This window comes from Lepisma saccharinum, chromosome 17 (assembly GCF_977018435.1).
Source record: "Lepisma saccharinum chromosome 17, izLepSacc3.1, whole genome shotgun sequence".
Lineage (NCBI taxonomy): Eukaryota > Metazoa > Arthropoda > Insecta > Zygentoma > Lepismatidae > Lepisma > Lepisma saccharinum.
In genome coordinates, this window is record NC_139245.1 from 8,438,961 (window position 1) to 8,461,517 (window position 22,557).

Genomic DNA, 22,557 nt, shown 5'->3' on the forward strand with positions numbered 1-22,557 from the left:
TAAATACGTTCTTCGTGTCCTTCAAAGCCGTATGATCCCAATATAATCCTTGTCTTACAATAAGTTCAGAGGATATTATATAACAACGGCTAAACTAATTTTCATTACTTAATTTTAATACTTGATAAATCTTTGGTCCGGACCCCCCTAAATACGTCCTTGGTTAGGAAATATAGTATTCAGGTTATTGAGTCTTTCCAAGATTCTAAGACGATAAAAAGAATGTTTAACTTTATATAATTTATGATTTTTCAGTTTCTATGTACGATCTTGACCAATTATGAATAGTACCGATAAACGCAATCAGAAGCTGCCTCCCGCGTACTACTGAAAATAGTTTGGCACTTGACCGAAGGTGGCAGAACTGCTCATGTGATACGCTTCAATATATGGGGATATCAATAATTGAGTTCTCTTGTATGCTCTTTGCTATTACGCATCCACTTTGACGCAAATTTGAGAGCGGAGGCCATGTCCACGTAGTTTAAGTTGGTTCTACCAGAGGGCCAAATAGTTGAAATATCACCGATAGATGGCATGAAAGTCTGTAGAAATGAGAGTTGCAAATCCTGATCAAAAAATGGACCGCCCAGCAGACCAGCACTGCAGGTAGTTCCGTTAGTCCCCGATGTTGGCGCCACTTCCAAGTAAAATTTAGTTCAACTTTTTAACACGGTGCTTTACAATATTTCCCATAGGGGGAGTGTGATCTGTGATCTGATCAGATTTATTTGAACTTTTTAATTTCTGTTGTTAATTTTGCACGAATAATGTTTAATTCCTATAACATGCACGAAGTGACGAAAAAGGCAATGTTGTAATAAGTGTTGAATAAGAAGAATGTGAGCTAAATGAATAATCTGAATTGTGGAACGTTGATAAGTTTTATATTTTATCTGAGATATCGAGGATAATTATAATGGGGAAGTGCAAATCGCTTTTAACGTACGCCACAGCAGGTGCAATAAGATTCTGGCTGATTAATTCTGAGTATAAACAACTGATTGTAGACAGAGTTGAAGTTTCCACACCTTTGAATTCCTGGAAAAGGGGTAAGGCATAAATTTATGATCGCAACCATTTTCACTAGTTGGTCAGAGCATATGAGGCTACTATAAGAGTAAAAATTTACTATCGGACACATTTATTTAGTTTTACAGAAGAAACTACGGTAAATATGCGATATTTGACGAAACGAAAAAATTAGAGGTGTCCGAAGGATAGTAAACAAGTACCTGGTATTTAGCTTTTTCATGAAAATAATTTCAAGTTGTAACATGAGGAGTGGCCACGGTGGCTCAGTCGGTAATGCGTCTGACTACCATGCTAAAGGTCCCGGGTTCGATACTCGGCCGTTTCAAATCCGGGAACTTTTCTAACGTTGGAAGTGGCTCCGGCGCCCACCCAGCGTCGAATGACATGGGTACCTGGGGGAAACCCTGGGGGGTAAAGGCGGTCAGGGGCATGATGCTGATCACATCACCCCCACTCACGACCGGATCAAGAAAGTGTGGGGCGTTACCCCCACACCCCCTATATGCCTTCATGGCATGGTGCTAAGCACAGGGGAGGAGTTTACCTTTAACATGAGTAATTATTGTACTTCCTTTTTTCGCTTCCACAATATGGCGAGACAGCTTAACTAGCTTGTTAGATCATCATTGGCAGTGTTTCCAACCTTGTAGACCAAAAGATCCCCACGAACCATGCACGGATAGCCATAATTCATGAATAGCCCCATGAACCATGCACGGATAGCCCCAATTCATGAATAGCCCAATGAACCATGCATGGAAAGGTTCGGTTAGGTTATGTTACCACATAATTAAAATTGTAATCTTCTTGCAAAAAAATGACGTGGTTGGAAACACTGACGGAGTTGCATCATCAAACATTTGGTTCATGTAGTGCAAGCAAATGAAAGCTACAGCAATTGTGCGTCGGAGAGATATTTCTGTTGAAAAATACATGATTTCCCGGTGAAATAGATTCCACGATGAAAGAAAATACCTGTACGAACTTCTAAATGCTACAGAAACTCATTTCGGTAAGTAGTTTCTTCTGTAAAAATGAAGAAATCCGTTGGGAATCTGTTGAAGTTTTACCTTTTTCACATAGAGAGTATTTTTTTTTATTTTTTTTTTCGCTTCCTTGACACACAATATGGCGGGCAAATCTTGACTACCATAGTGGGTATGCTTTGTTATATCGGAGAGACATTAAAATCGGATATTTTGTGTTTCGCATGGTTCGTACTTACCAATTGTGTATTGAACATAGTTCAAGCTGCCATTATGCTTTGTACAGGAAAACAAACACAATTTTTCACATAGAGAGTAGTTTTTGTTATTCCTTTTTTTGCTTCTGTAACACACAATATGGCGAACACAGATTGACTACCGTTATAGGTATGCAGTGTTTCCAACCTTCTTTACCGAAAAATACCTACTATCATGTTCGTCATGTGTGTAAATTGTACATTATGCCTGGGTAGCTGACGGATAGCCCCACGAACCATTTCCGATAAGGTTAGGTTAGGCAAGCATAGTTAAAAAAAAAAAAGTGGTTGGAAACTGACAGGGGGTTACGTCATCAAAGGTATGCACCATCCCGGTTCACGTAGCGAAAGCAATGGCACTTGTGCTTCGGTGAGATATTTCTCTTGAAAAATACATGATTTCCAGGTCAATAGATTCCACGATGAAAGAAAATACATTGACGAACGCTGGAAACCTTAGAGAAACTCATTTCCGTAAGTAGTTTGTTCTGTAAAAGTGAAGAAATGTGTCTCCAATATACCGAGCTGTTACCGACGAATTGTTTACCTCTTTGAAACTGTTAGTGCCTTTTAAATTAATAGTATTGTTAGTTTGCATAGAAATACTTGAAAATCTAAAAATTTCCATGCTCGCTTTGCTCGCGTCCTTAACCTTACTGTGCAGCTTTTATTTATTGATTAGATGCATATTGTGTGCAGGCTGTTCATTATATGATGTGGGGCCTCCACGATGGTGCAGTGGTAGCGTTGGCACCTTGTAATCAAAGGGTCCCGGGTTCAATAACCGGTGGAGGCACTTTAAACTGTAGGTTCAGTCCTGATTACCCTTACTGTGCATAAAGTGGACTTAAAACACCAAATCAGTCAATCATTATGTGACATGAAATGTACCAAGTTATGACTAAAAGTATATGAGGGTCATTTTGAAAATTGAAAATTTCCAATTTCTGGAGATTTGTATGTTTCATGAGATGATAACTACAGCTGCGGCAAGAAAATTTAATATTATTTCACAATCTATGGATGTTTTATGGTAAGAAAGTAAGAAAACACAAAAAAGCAGTAAGAATGAGGGAAGGTTAATCTCTAAAATTAAAGAGATATGCAAGAGGAGCAGCAAAAAAGAGAGAAATCGTAAAGGGGCATGATGCTGATCACATCACCCCCACTCACGAGCGGATCAAGAAAGTGTTGGCCGTTACCTCCACACACCCTATATGCGTTCATGGCCTGGTGCTATGCTCAAGGGAGCACTTTACCTTTTTTTAATATATGAGAAGGGAAAAACTCCGTGGTGGAGTGGTTGAATGTAGGTGTCCTCTGGTCGAATCCCAGTCTGGGTATGGATGTTCTTTGCGAGTCCATTCATTAATGCAATCACATCATCACTCATCCTCATTGTCGCAATTAGCCAAATGTGACAAAAGGGATGTTAAACAACAATCAAATCAAATTGAGAAGAAAACATTAAATTGTATAATATGTCACGACACATGTAAGCAGCATGACTTTTCATTTGCCAAATAGGGGAGGGGGTGCACTTAAAGTGCTCTTCTAGTTATAGCTGCAACCCGTTATCCCTCCCCTCCCTGTATGCATCCATGGATGTCCTGCTTTTTGTTTCAGAAAGTCTGGTCACCCTACGTAAGCTTGATACATGCCAATAAGTAAAGAATGCACATATCCATTTAACAGGCCAGGTCGTAGATCACACACATGCAGAGTTTAAAACCTGTTGAAAATAGGGTCAAAAGCTAGCTTTACACCTGGTGAAGATAGTCACTCTGTAAATGTATTCTTGTTATTGTGATCCATTCGGTATGACTACTTACACAATAAGCTTTTCATGTTATTTTAGAGATACTTTAGTTTAAAATCTTGTTCATAATATTAGAAAATTGCAATTTTTATTTAGTAATTAAAAATATAGAAATACCACACGGACCCAACTGTCACCTTCAGTAACTATCTATTTTCTTTTATCTATCTGGAAGCCACATGAGAAGGAAGGTTAAAAAATACTAAGGCAACCAAACTTAATCTACCTAACCTATTCACATATGCATTTTCTCAGCAGAATGATTTTTCACAGAAAATAAAATGCATACATGAATAATGTATGCAAATAAACTGATTTTAAATGTGCAAACTTGGAAAAAGTTTTTTAAAAAAAGGAGACAAACTTATACTCTAAGGGAGAATGAATTGCATGTAATGCTGGAGCGATTTTACAATACCGGGAATTTCTCCATTTTGTTTGAAATTTGGCATAATCACTAAATTTGGGCTCCTAATCACAATCTGAAGTTAAAATTTGGCGCTCACGTGTCAAACTTGCAAAATAAGAGGGTCAGTCATCGCAACCGACAATGCACAATTGCTCATTATTTATCGCAAGATTTTCTGTTTGACTACTTTAAGAACGAAATATATATATATACAGGGTGACTGGTAATTAGATGTATTCCCTGAAAGGGGTTAAAGTAGAGACAATTTGCAATAAATTTGACCATATGATACGCCGTCCGAAAATTAGTAGTTTTCGAGATAATCGAGTTTCTATTGTTTTTTCTAAAAATGACAATTTTCCACATAAAAAGATGAATTGAGAAAAAACTGGGTCTAAACTTACAAGTGATGATAAAAAAATGCACTCTTAGTTTACTTGGCAACGTATTAATAACAAAAATGGTATGACACGAACCGTACAAATTACTTAAATTACTTCCTTGAGTCATCAGCTATCCAACAAGGTACAAATGTTGCTAACATTTACATTTGTGTACAAGAAATAATACTTCATTCATCTTCATGTGTATGGAATCAATGAACAATACAATTAAAGAACATTACACGTCTTGCTCAAAGTGGGCACCTCCGTTACGAATGCAGGCACGTAAGTTTTTACGGACATTTGTTCTCTTAACTCGTGATGTGATGGTGGCCTTGACGTGTTGACCAGCTGTTAAGATCCTCTCCCTGAGCTCTTCTTGCGAGTTTACCGGTGCCTTGTCATGTGGCTCCAAATGTAAAAGTCGCAAGGCGTCAAATCGATCGGGGGATCGAGCTGGGCAGTCATCATGCTGATAAATCATGTCACGTCTTGTAGCTAGAGGCACATCCTCCAACAACATTGCCATCCCGTTCCTAAAAAAATGTTCATAAGTGATGCCATTTAAGATTTGGGGCAGAAAAAATGGCTCGATGAAATGATTGTTGATTACGCCCATCCATACTTCTGCCTGGGCGTGCGACAGTGGCTGGATGAAAAGTACCCAAAGAAATGGATTGGCCGAGGCAGACCGATTCCCTGGCCGGCTCGATTCCCGATTTGACGCCTTGCGACTTTTACATTTGGAGCCACATGACAAGACACCGGTAAACTCGCAAGAAGAGCTCAGGGAGAGGATCTTAACAGCTGGTCAACACGTCAAGGCCACCATCACATCACGAGTTAAGAGAACAAATGTCCGTAAAAACTTACGTGCCTGCATTCGTAACGGAGGTGCCCACTTTGAGCAAGACGTGTAATGTTCTTTAATTGTATTGTTCATTGATTCCATACACATGAAGATGAATGAAGTATTATTTCTTGTACACAAATGCAAATGTTAGCAACATTTGTACCTTGTTGGATAGCTGATGACTCAAGGAAGTAATTTAAGTAATTTGTACGGTTCGTGTCATACCATTTTTGTTATTAATACGTTGCCAAGTAAACTAAGAGTGCATTTTTTTGTCATCACTTGTAAGTTTAGACCCACCCTTTACTTACATGTGATTGTTATTTGGAAAAAACTTTTTTTTAAACGAACCACTTGTTTGTTAGCTATCAGAAAATGCTTAAATAAGTTGCCTACAATTATCAGTTTTTTCTCAATTCATCTTTTTATGTGGAAAATTGTCATTTTTAGAAAAAACAATAGAAACTCGATTATCTCGAAAACTACTAATTTTCGGACGGCGTATCATATGGTCAAATTTATTGCAAATTGTCTCTACTTTAACCCCTTTCAGGGAATACATCTAATTACCAATCACCCTGTATATATATATATATATATATATATATATATATATATTCCTGATATTACTACGACCCTAAAATTTTTTAACTATGTTTCCTAGCCTAACCTAACCACGCACCAATGGTTCGTGGGGCTAGCGCCAATGGTCCGTGGGGCTAGCCATAATTCAGGAATTTCTGTACGTGAGCGCCAAATTTTAAGTGCAGATTCGTGATTAGGAGACCAAAATTAGTAAGTATCCGAAATTTCAAACAAATTGGAGAAATTCCCTGTATTGTTAAATTATACCGTAATGCTTAATGTTTCAAAGCTGGCAGCACTGGTCCATTACCTATGCATTGGTCAGTGAATGTATGTAAAATATAGTGGTAGTAAATTGTTCGTTAAGAAAAATGCAGTAAATATTCTGTAGTATGTGTACAGTGGGATACACAAGTATTGTGAAAAACTAAATATGCTGACCAAGGCAGTAATTTATTTTATTAAAAACATAAACTAAACGTAACGTTTCAACCTTCTAGCAAGGTCGTCTTCAGACTCTGTATCAAGTACAAAAGTAACAAGATACAAAAACAGGGCATTATATATACACAAACATTACTCCCTCCAGACTATTTAGAAAGTTGTTTGGAACTTTCTAGCAGGTGACTTACACTTTCCAACTTTACTTTCACTTAAAAGGCTAAACACAATTACTTCCATATAGAATGTGGTTGGACTTTTAATCTCACGCTCTTTTCCCTTCATTTTTCTTCCTTCTCCTCTCCTCTTTCTCTCTTGTCCTTTCCACTCTTTCTAACATCTTCTTCCATTCTTGTGGAAGACCACAGAGAAGATATGCAAAGTGCTTAAGAAAGCAGGAATTAAAACTTACAGGAAGGGAGGGAGAAGCATCTTAGGAATAGCGAGGAATGCAAACAAGAAAAAGGAAAACAGAGAAGAGGAAGAGGAGGGGATTATCTACGAAGTGAAATGTAAAGAATGTCAGAGTGTGTACATAGGAGAAACGAAAAAGAGGCTGAAAGACAGGTTGAAACAACATAGGGATGATGTACGACTTAAGAGAGAAAGAAATGCAATATTTAAACACACGAGAGAAACAGGACATGACATAGAGTGGGATGAGGCAAAGCAGATAGGAAGGGAGAAGAGAATGCTAGTGAGAAAAGGGAAGGAAGCCAAGGAAATGAGAAGAAAGGTGAAGAAGACACTATGAACTGGAATGGGGGATTGAAGTTAAACAAAGAATGGAAGAAGATGTTAGAAAGAGTGGAAAGGACAAGAGAGAAAGAGGAGAGGAGAAGGAAGAAAAATGAAGGGAAAAGAGCGTGAGATTAAAAGTCCAACCACATTCTATATGGAAGTAATTGTGTTTAGCCTTTTAAGTGAAAGTAAAGTTGGAAAGTGTAAGTCACCTGCTAGAAAGTTCCAAACAACTTTCTAAATAGTCTGGAGGGAGTAATGTTTGTGTATATGTAATGCCCTGTTTTTGTATCTTGTTACTTTTGTACTTGATACAGAGTCTGAAGAAGACCTTGCTAGAAGGTTGAAACGTTACGTTTAGTTTATGTTTTTAATAAAATAAATTACTGCCTTGGTCAGCATATTTAGTTTTTCATAATCATGGAAACAAGGCTTAATGGTGTTACAAGTATTGTATTGTCAAATTGTCCGTGGCAATTACATCAATTTTTCTCTTGCATTCTACAGAGCATTCCCTGACATTCGCTGCGAGACTCGGCGGCAAGTGGCCCGGCATCAGCGCTTGTCTCTCCCGGTGAACGGGTCCATGACAGTCGCTAGAGTCTGCTATTAAAATTAAAGTTTTCATATTGTGTACTAACCTTGACTACAGAAAGTGTTGAAAATGATGTCCCTCTGCTGCAACACATTCCTGGCATCTTCCAAGGAAATTGGCATATACACGTGCAAGTTCGTTTACTGTAATTCTCCCGATTTTTCGTACAATACTCTCTTTTAACTCACGGATGGTGTGCGGATTGTCTTTGTATACTTTATTTCCCCATTTTTCTGACCCTGTTACTCTAAACTTTTTGACTAGGTTTAATATAGTGGTCCTATGTGACGGGAACACCAGGAAATTTTGTTGCAAAACGTCGTCGCACTTCTCCACAATTCCTCTTTCCGAAGTAACACTCGACAAGATAAATCCTTTGTTGTAATGTAAACTTTTGTGGTGCCATATTAAGCCACAATCTTCAACACATGGACACAACACAACTTCCGAGGGAGGATTATACTGGCGTCAGTCTGCAACGTCAACAGAAAGGGAAAGAGAGCGAAAAAAAAAACTGACTGTAGCGGGTGAATGTCACGGACCCGTTCACCGGGAAAGACAAGCGTTGATGCCGGGCCGCTTGCCGCCGAGTCTTGTAGGGAATGTCAGGGAATGCTCTGTATATGTTTTCAAAGAATATATGTTTACATGTGTTAGTGCAGAAGTTATCAGCAGCTTGTTTGGCATGTCGTTTCAATTCATGAAGCTCTCATTGGGTAAAGTAAAGTTCATGAACATGGTGATGAATTCACCAGATTTGGAGTAGGAGTAAGTACGTGCATGATGATGCGGTCCAGTAATCAGAAGTTGGACAATTATATACATTAATTCTTTTCAAGTTGTTGCACTTTTTTTTCTGTAGCCATACAACAGTAATTAACTCAATGATTTTTTTTTATTCAAAAGTTATATTGATGTAATTAGCACAATGTCATATGTTGGGTTTGTTTCAGTGACTGAAGGAACATATCTATTCAAAGAAGGTTTATCTCCATATGCCGGGGACATGTACCATGAAACTCCTCTGGGACTCGTGGTGTTTGATTTCCTTATCAATAACTGTTCCCAGTGGCTAAGTGCCATCTTCATTTTTTGTGACTTGCTGACGGGGTATCTGCTGCACAAAGTGGCTTCTCACTTTATGCAAGAGCTGGTAAGTAATATTAATTGAACCTTCTTGAATTTGTTGTTGATTTTGAGGTATTTGTAGATTGTCCATATGACCACATTCTTAATAGAGCTGTTGATATGAATGCAAACCAAGGTGGATAAAAATAATGATTTTTATTTTAAAAAAACATATTTGATGATTTTTTAAATTTAAATCAATTTTTGGATCTTTTTTTAAAAGAACACACTTAAAATTGCTTGTAGCTCTTTTGGCACTATATATATATATAGAGATAAATGATGTTGTATAAAAAGGTTTTAACTGGTAAACGGCCCTGTAAAATATTTGAACAGTTTGTTTAAGGCAAATAAAACATATTCTGTAAATGTACATCTGATATTGTATGTACAATATAATATGTACCTTTGTTATTCGTACAGAAGTAGTGGGAAAGTGAAATTATAAAGTACACCGCCAGAGGAGAGAAACGAGAGAATTTCTTGCTCACGTAATGTGCACAACAATGGTACAGGACACATAATAAATAAAAATAACAGAAAATCACATAACATTTGAAATAAATACTGGGTGGCCAGAATTAAAGTTACCCAACTCAGAGCCCTCTGTAGCCTGTTTGAGTCATCGTAGAAATGACATTTGGTGAATCCACTATGCAGACCATGGGGAAGAGGACAGTGATAAAAGGAAATAGTTCAATTTTCCACCACCAGGTTGAAATGTGGTGCTGTACTTCCATGATGGTTTGTAATAATGACGTAAACTGCTCCAATTGGTTATGGATTTGCCTTTACCTTGCAATCTTGCAATAAACAAGATATTATTTTTCTCGCAACTTCCAGCCACTAACAAATGTCTTTCTAATTAATAACTCAGCTAAATTACTTAACGTGATTATTTGTACCTACAAATTGCCAGTCATCCAACCAGTTACAGGGTGATGTGTGGTCAGCACGACAAACCCCCAGTCGATGTACGTTTCCATGACTTGGTAACACTACTCATTTGTAACTCCCCATCACGATGGTTGGTGACCACTGTTCCCAGTCTGAAATCTCGGGGAATGCTTCTCCCTGGAGACTCGAATGTGTGTGCATCTCGTAGCTGGAGCCCAACGCTTGTGACTTAGACTGCAACAGTCATGGTGCAGAACAACTAGCACATTTATTTCAGCACAACATAGAAGGTTTATGTAGCAATGTTTCAAAAGCTCTCATGCATCCCAAATGACATAATGGTAACAATGTCTCTATATAACCAAGGGGTCTTAAGTTCATTATCCACTGAAGGCACATGGTGGTTCGGACTAGACTTTAAACTGTAGGTACAGTCTTGATTAGTCGATTAGTCTGTGCATAAAGTGGACTCAAAGCAGAAGTTCAAACTAATGATACCTCATCAGGCTAAATGATATTGTAGTGATGTGTTTTCCATACAGTTGGAGAACGAGTTTTGAAATCACTGCTTTAGAAACACATTTGTTAGGTTTCCTTGCATGCTAACAAGACATTATTATACTGTATGAAACATGTGAAAACTATATCAATATGTATTTTGTGATGAGCATTTTGAAAGTACAAAATTTGATATTGACATTGGTTTAAGTATGGAAATTTTACCTATTTCTATACCACATCTGATGTGCCATTTTTGGCCATTATTCTTATTTCTCGAATCAGGTTTAAATAATATGTTCTATGTTTTGGGAATTTCCCAGGAAGTCATGTTAAAGAAGATTTGTTTGAAGTACCATAATGGATGAGAATTTTACAAGAAAACTATAGAGGGCACATTTTAGATAATTTTTACATTTATATACAAAACAACATTTTCCCAAAATTTTTCACTTAAATAAAAAGAAGAAAAATTAAAAGTTATCACTGTTTTTTTTTTATATATGTAATTTTAGGAATTTTAGTTTAGTGGGTGAGTTAAAAATATTTTACATGGAAAGCAAAATAAATCCTCAAGTAAGAATTGTGAATTGATTGATACTGAATACCAAAATATTAACGAATGGCTGTGAAAACCTATTTCTTTCCTTACAGAAAAGTAGAGAAAATGAGGAAAAAGTTACCTATGCAAAAGATGTTAAGAGCATTCTTTTGAAAGAGGAGGACCTTCGGTCGGTACCCAATTATGTTGCTGCTGCATATCTCTTCAGTCCATATACTGTCTTCAGCTGTGTGGGCCAAACGACAACTGTATTTGCTAACTTATGTTTGGCAACAACCTTCTTAGCAATGGTTCAAGGTAAGCTTACAGTTTATAGGTGAGGCCACAAATAGGATATTGATGAGCAGTAGTTCTTGCACTAGTTTGCATTTTGTTCATTTTTTACAACCAAAGTTTAGCTTGTAACACAAAAAAATGCATCTCAAATATTTCTCCAAAGAAGCTATATTCTTAATACACTTATTCAAGACAACACAAATATATAATAACTGCATATACAGTTTTTTTGCAATGAACTGATGGAATGGCTGGAACAGAAATTGTTGCCACAAACATAAGTTACTTGCTCTCATTTTTTAGTTAACTTTGGGTGAGAGTAACAAGAGCTATATTGTGAAGTTCTGTCTCTTTCTTTCATATTCATTCTATTTTTTCTTACCGCAACATAATTTGTTAACCATTGTGATATGTTTTATTCAATTATTCCAGCTTCTCAGGTTTTTGTTGTTGTTGTTGTTGTTGTTGTTGTTGTGATGGAAAAAATAGATTTGAATGTCTGGTAAGCTTCGTTCATTGTGCAAGAACACTGAAATAAGTTAAATAATTAAAATGGTTCCAACAGAAAGCATCAAGAATCTCTGTAAAAGCAATTATGATTTTGAATTGCCTGATGATATTTGACATTTATAATGTTTTTAAAAATGTGATAAAATATTTTATCTATTTTTTTTATTTATGTACTTTTATTTGGGTTTACCACTTTAAGCAGTTTTTGCCCATATCTACTTTTTTTTATCTAAAATAATAATAAAACAGACTGCTTATTTCACAGTTAAGTTGCTTTATTACAACAATGTAACATTCACAACATCCATTGTATAACTGATTCTTTTTTGTTGATATGGTTTTTAACCATTGTTATAACTGTATATGTAATCAAACAAAAAATAAATGCCTGATGAAGGGTGTGTGTGTGTTCTCCTGAAGCGTAACAATAAAAAAATGTGTTTTTATACTTGTAGCAACCGTAGACTACAAGTGAGATAATATTCAAAATTGTCTTGAAAAAAATAGAACAAGCATTTTCAGGCTCATGCCAATTGAATTAAGTTATTTATTTATTGTCAATTGATATGATCACATAGACACACAAATACATCATACACAATATCTTGCTACTATGCAGAGTCATTGTTTAATTCTACACTTTATATTTCCAGGAAGAGGAATTTTGTGTTGTATTGCTCTAGCACTCGCAGCATACCAGTCTGTCTACCCTATCTCTTTTCTCGTACCTGCCTCAGTTTATATTGCCAGGAAAACAAAGAGAGGATCGAATGGGCAGTACGATACCAGAATTAACCCTGTAATGAAAACAATAATAACATTTATGGTTATGTTCTTTGGATTGTTGTGGATTTCTTCTGAAATTTCTCAAGGCTGGGAATTTCTTAATGCTACTTATGGTTTTATGTAAGTACTTTTACCAAATGTTTTCAGTATTTTACAGTTTACAAAGTAAGCTAAATTTAATGTGTCTCATACGCATTTATAATCAGTTTCAACTTTCAAGCCTTGTATGAATTTTCATTGATGAATTTAAGTAAATTAGTAAATAAACAAAATTCTTTACAAAATGTACACCATTGTTAGAGATCGGACATACCGCGCTTTCCAGAATTCACCAGCGTCTATCAGACTGGTGCACCAAAAAAATGACATCAAATTAGGTGTAATTCGGAATGCTTCATACTGAAACAAATGCATACTCTCATTTATCAGGAAAAAATCACCATCTGTAACTAATACACAGAAGATATTTCATGAATGTTATATATTTTTATTTGACGACATCTTATTTTGCATGTGCACTATGAATTTAAGTGGTATTCTTTTGTAAAAACATCTAATATTGCAAATGATGCTTTCCTGCATGATGCAGCAGAAGATGGGCACATGTTTTGATGCATCGGCATACTTTATTTCACTTTGCGTGCTAGTGAAAAAGCAACAGTATTAATAATGTTAACAGTTTATGCCTGCATCCAGTTTATTCGCCCTCTGTGCAACAAAATCGGTGTGACATACCGTACTATTGCGTACAGAATGCATATCATGAATCAGAACAAGTTTCAATGCAGACGATGCCATTTTGATTCACCATCCGCACCAGCTCTTGAGGCCTGTGTAAAATGATTTCATGGTTTAACCTGGTGAAAGCTTTGGTGCACCCCTGTGAAGTACAGAGTGCCGAAGCATGTAGTCCAAAGGGTATAGGTCCGGACTTACAGAAGGCCAATCCGAAGTGGAAATGAAGTCTGGAACCTTTGCCTCCAGCCACTGCTGTGTTGTTCGGGCCTCATATGCTGGGGCTGAATCCTGCGGGAAGCTCCAGTTCTGACCATGGAAGAGAGTGTTGTTGACATTCTTGACTAGTCTCTCAAGCACTGTTACAAGCTGATACACTTTGCCTGATGTTTTTACCCCTTTTTCACAGAAATGGAGCGTGCCCTCATAGCAAATGTTCCAGACTTCATTTTCACTTCAGATTGGCCTTCTGCAAGTCCGGACCTATACCCTTTGGACTACAAATTGTGGTCCAAGCTTCAGCAGATGGCTTGCAAGAAGAGACATCCCAATATTGAAAGTTTAAAGCGGTCTCTTTTGAAGGCAGTTGCTCATTTTCCAGTCGTTGTGTTGCGTAATTCAATTGATGCGTGGCCACAAAGACTTACGGAATGTGTGCGTGCTAAGGGTGGCCATTTTGAATATTGATTTGTGATTTTGATTTGTCATGCATCTATTTCAGTAATGTTATTAGGATATTAAAATATCTCTCAGCATTTTGTGTCAATTTACTTAGTATTTATGGTAAGACTAGGTATAAACAATGATAGGAAGCAGATTGTGCAAGACTTCATGTAGGAGAGATTAAGGTAACACACTACCAAATCAGGAGCTGGAAGTCCAGATCCGGAGTAAGACGTGAAAGTGCCATCGTGAAGATTAGCCTAGTAAAGTAGAGAAGCAACATACTTTACTCATGTTGTAATATAATGGCTATATTTTTTATGTGAAGTAATTTATTGTATGTATACAAAATCATTTGTATGCTATTGTTGAAATGCTTTATACCAAATCTCAATACTGGGATAATCTTAAATATTTGTCTGTCATATGTAGCGTATTATTATTGTTATTTTTGTATTTTCTCTTTTCAGATTTAGTGTTCCTGATCTACGACCCAATGTTGGACTTTTCTGGTACTTTTTCACAGAAATGTTCGAACACTTTAGGAACCTTTTTATATGTGCTTTCCAAATTAATGCATTTTTGTATGTAATTCCACTAACCATCAGATTTTATCACGAGCCCATGCTTCTAACATGCAGTTTATGTGCTCTCGTTGCCATCTTTAAATCATATCCCAGCATTGGAGACATTGGATTTTACCTTGCACTTTTTCCAATGTGGAAACACCTCTTTAATTGTAAGTACATGTTTATAACCCTTGTGGATGTTCAAATAGTATTGGAAAATAGTGTATAATTTGTAAGTAAAGCTTAAAGCAAGTAAAGAGTGTTAACATACAGAACATTTATGTGTGACTATCTTTGTGGCAGAGTGGTCAGGGCAACATGCTATGAAATCAGAGGTCATAGGTTCAAGCACTGGGTAAGGCATGAACGTGTATCATTGTCAAAAGTCAAACTTTATGCTCAGATAGTCTAATCAGAACTGGAGCTAATGCTTAAAATAGAATCCCGAACTGCTGTGCAATGTGCCCCCACTTGATTACAAGGTGGCAGGATTACCGCTACTATTGTGTCCGGAAGACTTAATGTCTCATTAAGTAGAAGTAGAATATAGTAACTTTTCCAGCAGTTTGCAATACAATTCACATTGCACTATACAATGAATCTCTTTGTTGCTCTGAAGTATAAATTTAGCATTAGAGTACTGCATTGGACCACTTCCACTCGCTCAAACTCGTTTGAATATCCAACGCTCGAACGTAATTAATAATTTCGTATATTATGTAAGACTCGAATACAGCACATATGAAAGTATGCAGTATCTACAGACCGAAACGTAAAATGGATACACATGCTGACAGACCTGCCTAAGCAATTACAAATATCGTATCACAGTGCAAGAAGTACGTGTACATCATTGTTCACTTACCAAAAAGGATAATCATATTTTGCAAAATAATAAATTGCAGTTATAACATTCAATTGAACATCATTTTCACATATCTTGGTAAGATACACAAAACTGCATTTTAACATGGATATGATGAATATGTTCACTTATTTTTCAATTTCACTTCATCTTTTATTTCACGATCCATATTTGAGGGCCTATTATCATAGACAAATGACGGAAATACATTTACTAATAGGGTTCGAGAGTCCGAGTGTATTTCACTCGAGCAGAAGAACTATCAATTATGTGTGCCATCTAGCAATGCCCGAGCGAAAAACACTCATTGCAGAACTCTATTCAACAAAAATTACAGTACATGCTTGAGAACCATACACACTGTTAATAGCTTGCAACTAGAATATGTTCTGTCATAGATCTTGTATGCTAGTAACCTGCTTAGTCAATTAAATGTGCTGATTTTATTTACTGACTTGTAATTCTATTCACTTTAAATGTGACAGGATTATAAGGATATGTATATGTAATTGCAGTTGTTCTTATGTGAATCAGGATTTTTATGTTGTTTTTAGTTATAATATTAACAGGAATAGACTTGTATTTATATGGTCACTGGACATTATGTTAACAAGAGATGTACCACATCTAGTCAGCTTGGTGGAGAACATGAAAGTGGTTGACTTTCGATCTCGCCACTAAAGTTACTGGGTTCAAGTCCCAACCTCGGCATGGGTGCTCTGCGTTATTGCCCCTTCAATTTCACAAAATCAAAATTCATCCTCATTGTTAGCCAATAATTGGTAAGTATGTAACACTAAAAATACAAATACAACACACACATGTTACTGGTTCTGCATGTATTGTAATATTTCCAAAGGAATTCTAGATAAAAAAATCATGATATAACCATGTGAAACATGATTGCAGTACATACTTGTTATCATTGAACTTTAGCAGACATTTATACTTAATTTCTTGAAAACTACAGACAATATTTCAGTTGTATTTTTTTGTTCATTTGTATGCATAGGAAGGTATGACAATTTAATAACAAATTAATATATTTATTGTAGAGCTGAGCCGAAGCCGATGTATTTGTATTGGCCGATACCAGTGGTATCGGAAAGTATCGTTTGGAATTCATCTACTGATACCAGCCGATACTTTTCCAGCATATGGGTCTTTCACGGGGTTAGCAAAATTGCCGTGCGATATTTTCACAGAGTCTTAATTATCCTCGATATTATGCAAAATCCAAACTTTCTTTATATTTTGCACAAATGTTGCAAGAAAAACTGTATATTTTGATTAGATAATGTCTATTTTAATATTCTGATGTAATTCTTGAATATTTTAAACAAATTTCTTGGTAAATTGTTGCATGTAATTAGAAATGAATATTTACACACAAATATTGAGCAATATTTTGAACAAATTTTAATTCTTTCAATTTTCAAGTATCGGTATCTGTATCGGTGGGAATCGGTATCGGTCCAAAGTGGTATCGGCACAGCCAAAATTTATTGTTAGTATTTTGACAAACTCATTTTGAAAATGTCAGTTTTTTCCAAGAAAAATTATGCAATGTTTTTTTATAAAAATGCAACATATGAATGAGGTATTAATTTTCAACCGCCATTTCTTGCTAGTATGTTTTAGTGTTATATGTAAAAGAAATTGTTCACAATGTCTGATAATTAGGGGTCCGACGGGAGACCTCCAATTTTCCAAATTACCCAAAAAATAAATAAATAAATGATACGAAAACATAACAGAGTGATTGATTTATGGTCTGAAAAACAAAACATAATAACTTTATTTGTGTGGCTCCCCCCCCCCTGGAAAGGAGATGTTGTGAATAATATCACTTTGTTCATTGCGTTTATATGTGAAAAGTAAAGTAAATGTTATTCCCTTTTCAAATAATTCAAAATAAAGTATTCATCAAATTACAGTAGAGTCTCGTTTATCCAACATTCCTATTATCCGACATACCACCGGAAAAAAAATCTTCAATCAGCAACAAGAACTGCAAGTTGGGAGCGTGAGCGTAGTCTATTTTTAGTTTCTCCCCACTAATAGGCTTTTTCTTAACACCTCCCTATTATCCAACGTTCTGCCGGCCTGTTTATGTCAGATAAGTGAGACTCTACTGTATATATTCATTGCCCTTCCTGGGAAATTGTTGTTTTGTTCCCCCACTACGGAAAAAAGTGTTACTTGTCCTGCTGGAAATCAATTGTTTGTCCCCTCCCTCTGTGGACACCACAATAGATCAAAGAAAATTAGGGATGGATCAATATGAAATTTTGGCCGGTACTGATATAAAATTTACCGATACCAGTAACAATATTCCTCTGATCCCATATGATACATGGAGAACCTGAATGGTTTATTGACTTCCTTAATAAATGTGTGTCTCCCACTTTCTCTACTATGGTGTGTGGTTACCGGTGCCAGAGTCCAAAGACCGCACAGCCACAGTGCGCACCCGTTGAGATTATACCGTATCAATTTACCAGAGTATTGCTTTTAAATAATCATAACTTCCCGTGAGATAACATGTACTCGAAAATTCTCTCCACAATGTTTTTGCATGAACAGTGACAATTATATATTTTTGCATAATTTCCAGGACATTCATACACTGCAAATATGCCATGTATTTTTGCAGACTCCCGGAAAAGTATAGACCAATATCGGATAGTCTATTTTTAGTTTCTCCCCACTAATAGGCTTTTTCTTAACACCTCCCTATTATCCAACGTTCTGCCGGCCTGTTTATGTCAGATAAGTGAGACTCTACTGTATATATTCATTGCCCTTCCTGGGAAATTGTTGTTTTGTTCCCCCACTACGGAAAAAAGTGTTACTTGTCCTGCTGGAAATCAATTGTTTGTCCCCTCCCTCTGTGGACACCACAATAGATCAAAGAAAATTAGGGATGGATCAATATGAAATTTTGGCCGGTACTGATATAAAATTTACCGATACCAGTAACAATATTCCTCTGATCCCATATGATACACGGAGAACCTGATTGGTTTATTGACTTCCTTAATAAATGTGTGTCTCCCACTTTCTCTACTATGGTGTGTGGCTACCGGTGCCAGAGTCCAAAGACCGCACAGCCACAGTGCGCACCCGTTGAGATTATACCGTATCAATTTACCAGAGTATTGCTTTTAAATAATCATAACTTCCCGTGAGATAACATGTACTCGAAAATTCTCTCCACAATGTTTTTGCATGAACAGTGACAATTATATATTTTTGCATAATTTCCAGGACATTCATACACTGCAAATATGCCATGTATTTTTGCAGACTCCCGGAAAAGTATAGACCAATATCGGATATGAAATTCCAACTGGTGATATTTGCTTAAAGCTGAAAATAACAAAGGTAAACGGTGTTTTTTATAGAATACACATTTACTGTCTGCTTAATTCTTTCCAGACATGCAACAGGGATTTATAGTCGGTTGCTTCTTCCTTATAACTTCAGTATTGGGTCCAATTTTATGGCATTTGTGGATTTATTCAAGATCTGCTAATGCAAACTTCTATTTTGGAGTTACTTTGGCATTTGCCACAGCTCAGGTAAGTCAACTTAAGAATTTGGGCCATTTTGCAACAAATTTTTGTCATAAATAATGGGAAATATATTGCATGCACTGTAAGTAATAAGCTGTGGTATACTAAGCCAAGCGTCAAGTCAACCTTGCAGCAGGTTTTCGCATATGTAGATCCAAACGTGCGCGCAAGAATATAGTTCCACTGAGACGGGTTCTATTCCGACACAACTGCATACTTGCAAGAAAAAAGTTATTTAATTTGTAATATACAGACAAAATAATACATCCATTAGCAGGTATGGACTTAATTGGTTGCAATCACTGTGCAGACGAACTTAGAACTGCAGATTCGCCAACTGAAATATGTATTGCGTTGGAGAGACACTGAAACTTTAGAGCGAGTCGAGCGAGACTGAATGCGATGCAGAGCGCGTGGAATCGGTGATACCAGTGTTGCACATCCCACTATTTTAACCCTATGTTTATTGTAGAGCGGCGAGAATGGCTGAATCTCCTGTTCAGCGTGCGGTTTTACCTGAATGTTTTTTGGGCTTCATCCGAAGGGAAATGCTCTTCAAAGTCAAGGAAGTTGTTTTAAATGTATAATCCTCCTTGCGGCAACAAGATCAAAGTAAAACAGAGCGTGAGGTGATTTGCCGTCAATGTGCGCACAAATTGTATCACGGGTGTTGAATGATTTGCGGTTCGAGTTTAGCAAGAGGAAACGATTGTTTGACGACAAAAGAATCTCCGCGGTATTAAAAGATACCGCAGTGAGAAGAAACATGTTTATTATTTGGATGAGACGTCCTTCAACTCGGTGGGTCGGAGAAGGGGGAATAAAACATGGAAGGATACAACCATACAAAATCACCGCCAGGGCTGAAGAAACCGACGATGAGGGGAAAGGGGAGGCTTATTGTTTCACCCACTGGCGGCAATGAAAGCTTTGTTGAAGGTGCATATTTACTGTTCCGCGCAAAGAAAGAGAAGGGTGATTATCAGTAAGAAATGGACAGACCAGATTTGAATCCTGGTTTAGTGAAGTGATTCATAAATTGAAACCAGAGTAATATCGACAGACAATGCACCTGATTGTATATATCACCTATAACAAATCATGCTTTTTTGGTGGTATAACTTGAATTGCGTGTGTCTTACAGTAACGGATGTATTGGGAACGAAGCAACCACGTTTCTCATAAATGTATTTCTTTCTAAACCAAAAACAATAATTTGTCATTAAATTCAAGAGGGCCTATCGTTGTTTACTTTTATCTCCGTTTATTTTTCGTTTTGCGTGCTCGAAATATACGCACATGCTCTCATGTTTTAGAAGTTATTTCGCTCTTATATTAAGTAATGACACATTTATTAAATAATATATGAGCAGGAAGTACATTTAAAATTTTATGTTTCAGGAGACAAAGAGAAGCAAAAATACATTCCACTTGACATGCATGCGGGTTTTGATGTGGTGTGCGGTTGGCAACACTGTGGATTTTCTCAGTGTCTGCGATGTAAGCAGCTCGGCGGTTGAGGAAAGACTGGCACGGAAGATTCTGAGCTCAGTTCTCGCGCGGATTGATACATAAAACCTGCTGCAAACTTAGCCTGACGCGCGGCTTAGAATGTTATCATCTGCTTGGTTAGCTATCCAGGACAACAAATATTTTGAAACGCACTTAACTTAATCAGATCATGGTAGCAAGTTTAGGTACCACATAGGTTACAAATATCTCTGTTTTTCTCAGTTATTGTGTTAAGAGGACTACTTTTGTGAATTAGGTATAAGGTTCCTTTCCAAAGTCCCAATTTCAGTCTGAATTATGATTTACAATTATTGTGCAGATGAAATTATAAAAATATCCACACCTGTGGATACATTTTCAGGGTACCAATGTTTCTAACCTACATGTTATGCCTCTGAAATTACATGTTGCCTGTATAGTTACTTGCTACACTCACGATTTACGTGGCTTGTTTTGGTCACCAACAACAGTTCCATTGAGCATCAGAAACCTCTAGATATCGTAATAGCAATAATTTTTTTTTTCCTCAGTTTTATTGATGTATTAATAGTTGTATTCAATATTTCATTTTTAATCAAACCTTAGCATTTTTTCCCTCTGAGTTTGTCCTCCAAGTTATAGATCAGTAAAAATAAATTAGCCTTCTGTTTTACTCTGAAATCTATTTTCAGTTAATCTTATGTTTGTCTAATGTTGCTCTTTTCAACAAATCTTCATCATCTTCTTTCTGTTGTAAGTTTAGGCAATCCTCAAATGTTAACTTCATGTCCTTTCATTACTTTGAATGTCAGTTCAAATGTATGTAAAATGTGATTGATAGCACATGATGTAGAAACAAGTTCAAAGTTAGATGATTATGTTGAATTTGAATTATGTTTGTGTCCTATGTTGGACATTTATCAAATTATTTCATGTAATTTATTATTTTAATCATAATTAAATTAAAATTTGTTTTTAAAATATAATTCTTGTAACTTAAATTAAAATTATTTTCTTCCATATTGATAGACTGTGAATTTGTATGGTACTGCATGCTATTTTTTATTATATTATCTTCTACATTTGCTGATCACATCATCTCCAGTATGACCAGAATCGAGAATGTGTGTGTGCTCCTACACCCCTCCCTCACTATGTACCTTCATGGCACAGTGCAATGCACAGAGAATAGCTTTGTTTTATCAATATTGATTGAAATATGGAAATTCTGATATTTGAATTTCAGTTGCTATTTGTATATTACATATCAGCTTCTTCACGTCTTTATTTCATATTAATGAAAAAACTTTGCAGCTTTACTAATCATGCTAATTTTTCTTTCAGATTTTCCTTGTCACTGACATTTTGTTCGCATATATCAAACGTGAGTTTTTTCTTCATCATGGATTAAAGAAAGAAATCAATGGAAAAGCTGCAAAACTTGCGTTAGAATGAATTCCAAGCTGAAAGATGAGTGAAGTGTCAGTCATGTGCTAATTTCTGATAAACTGAGTGTCGTTTTCTTTTTGTTTTATAATAATTGAATAAGCATTTTGTAAGATTCGTGCATCTCTTTATGTTGTACGTTTTGTATGACTGTATTATAATTTTCCCAGTGTAGTTGTTTGCTCCATGCCGTATGTGTTGAAGTAGTGTGCTATTAAAATGTTAATGTGAAACTTACAAATCCTAGTCTGATGCCAATAAATATTGACTTCCATGAAGTCTTCAAAATATGTTACAAACTTTTCATTACCAAATTTAATCTCCATATGTTTTCAGTATTTGTTGCGTTCTCTTAAGGTAAATTAGGTAGATGTTGAATATCACTTGTATTGATAAATATTATTGTTGTATGTTAGTTTTAGGAAGCTCTGAGACCAACCGATAAGTGA

The 22,557-nt window shown here is 36.3% G+C and overlaps 1 protein-coding gene across 1 annotated transcript; it reads left to right on the forward strand.

Moving 5' to 3' along the window:
- The first annotated feature begins 703 nt into the window (after window positions 1–703).
- On the forward strand, window positions 704–22,398 carry PIG-U (phosphatidylinositol glycan anchor biosynthesis class U). Its single transcript, XM_083138470.1, has 7 exons — window positions 704–1,052; window positions 9,058–9,257; window positions 11,282–11,486; window positions 12,629–12,881; window positions 14,630–14,898; window positions 19,035–19,177; window positions 22,007–22,398. The coding sequence occupies exons 1-7, from the start codon at window positions 920–922 to the stop codon at window positions 22,115–22,117; spliced, it is 1,314 nt and encodes a 437-aa protein (XP_082994596.1). The 5' UTR covers window positions 704–919; the 3' UTR covers window positions 22,118–22,398.
- The last annotated feature ends 159 nt before the right edge of the window (window positions 22,399–22,557 follow it).

Bases quoted from the DNA above. Each gene is read 5' to 3' on its own strand.
- PIG-U (XM_083138470.1), top strand. From the start codon at position 920: ATGGGGAAGTGCAAATCGCTTTTAACGTACGCCACAGCAGGTGCAATA. The intron at 1,053-9,057 runs GTAAGGCATAAA...GGTTTGTTTCAG, and splicing joins TTTGAATTCCTGGAAAAGGG to TGACTGAAGGAACATATCTA. The intron at 11,487-12,628 runs GTAAGCTTACAG...TTATATTTCCAG, and splicing joins CTTCTTAGCAATGGTTCAAG to GAAGAGGAATTTTGTGTTGT.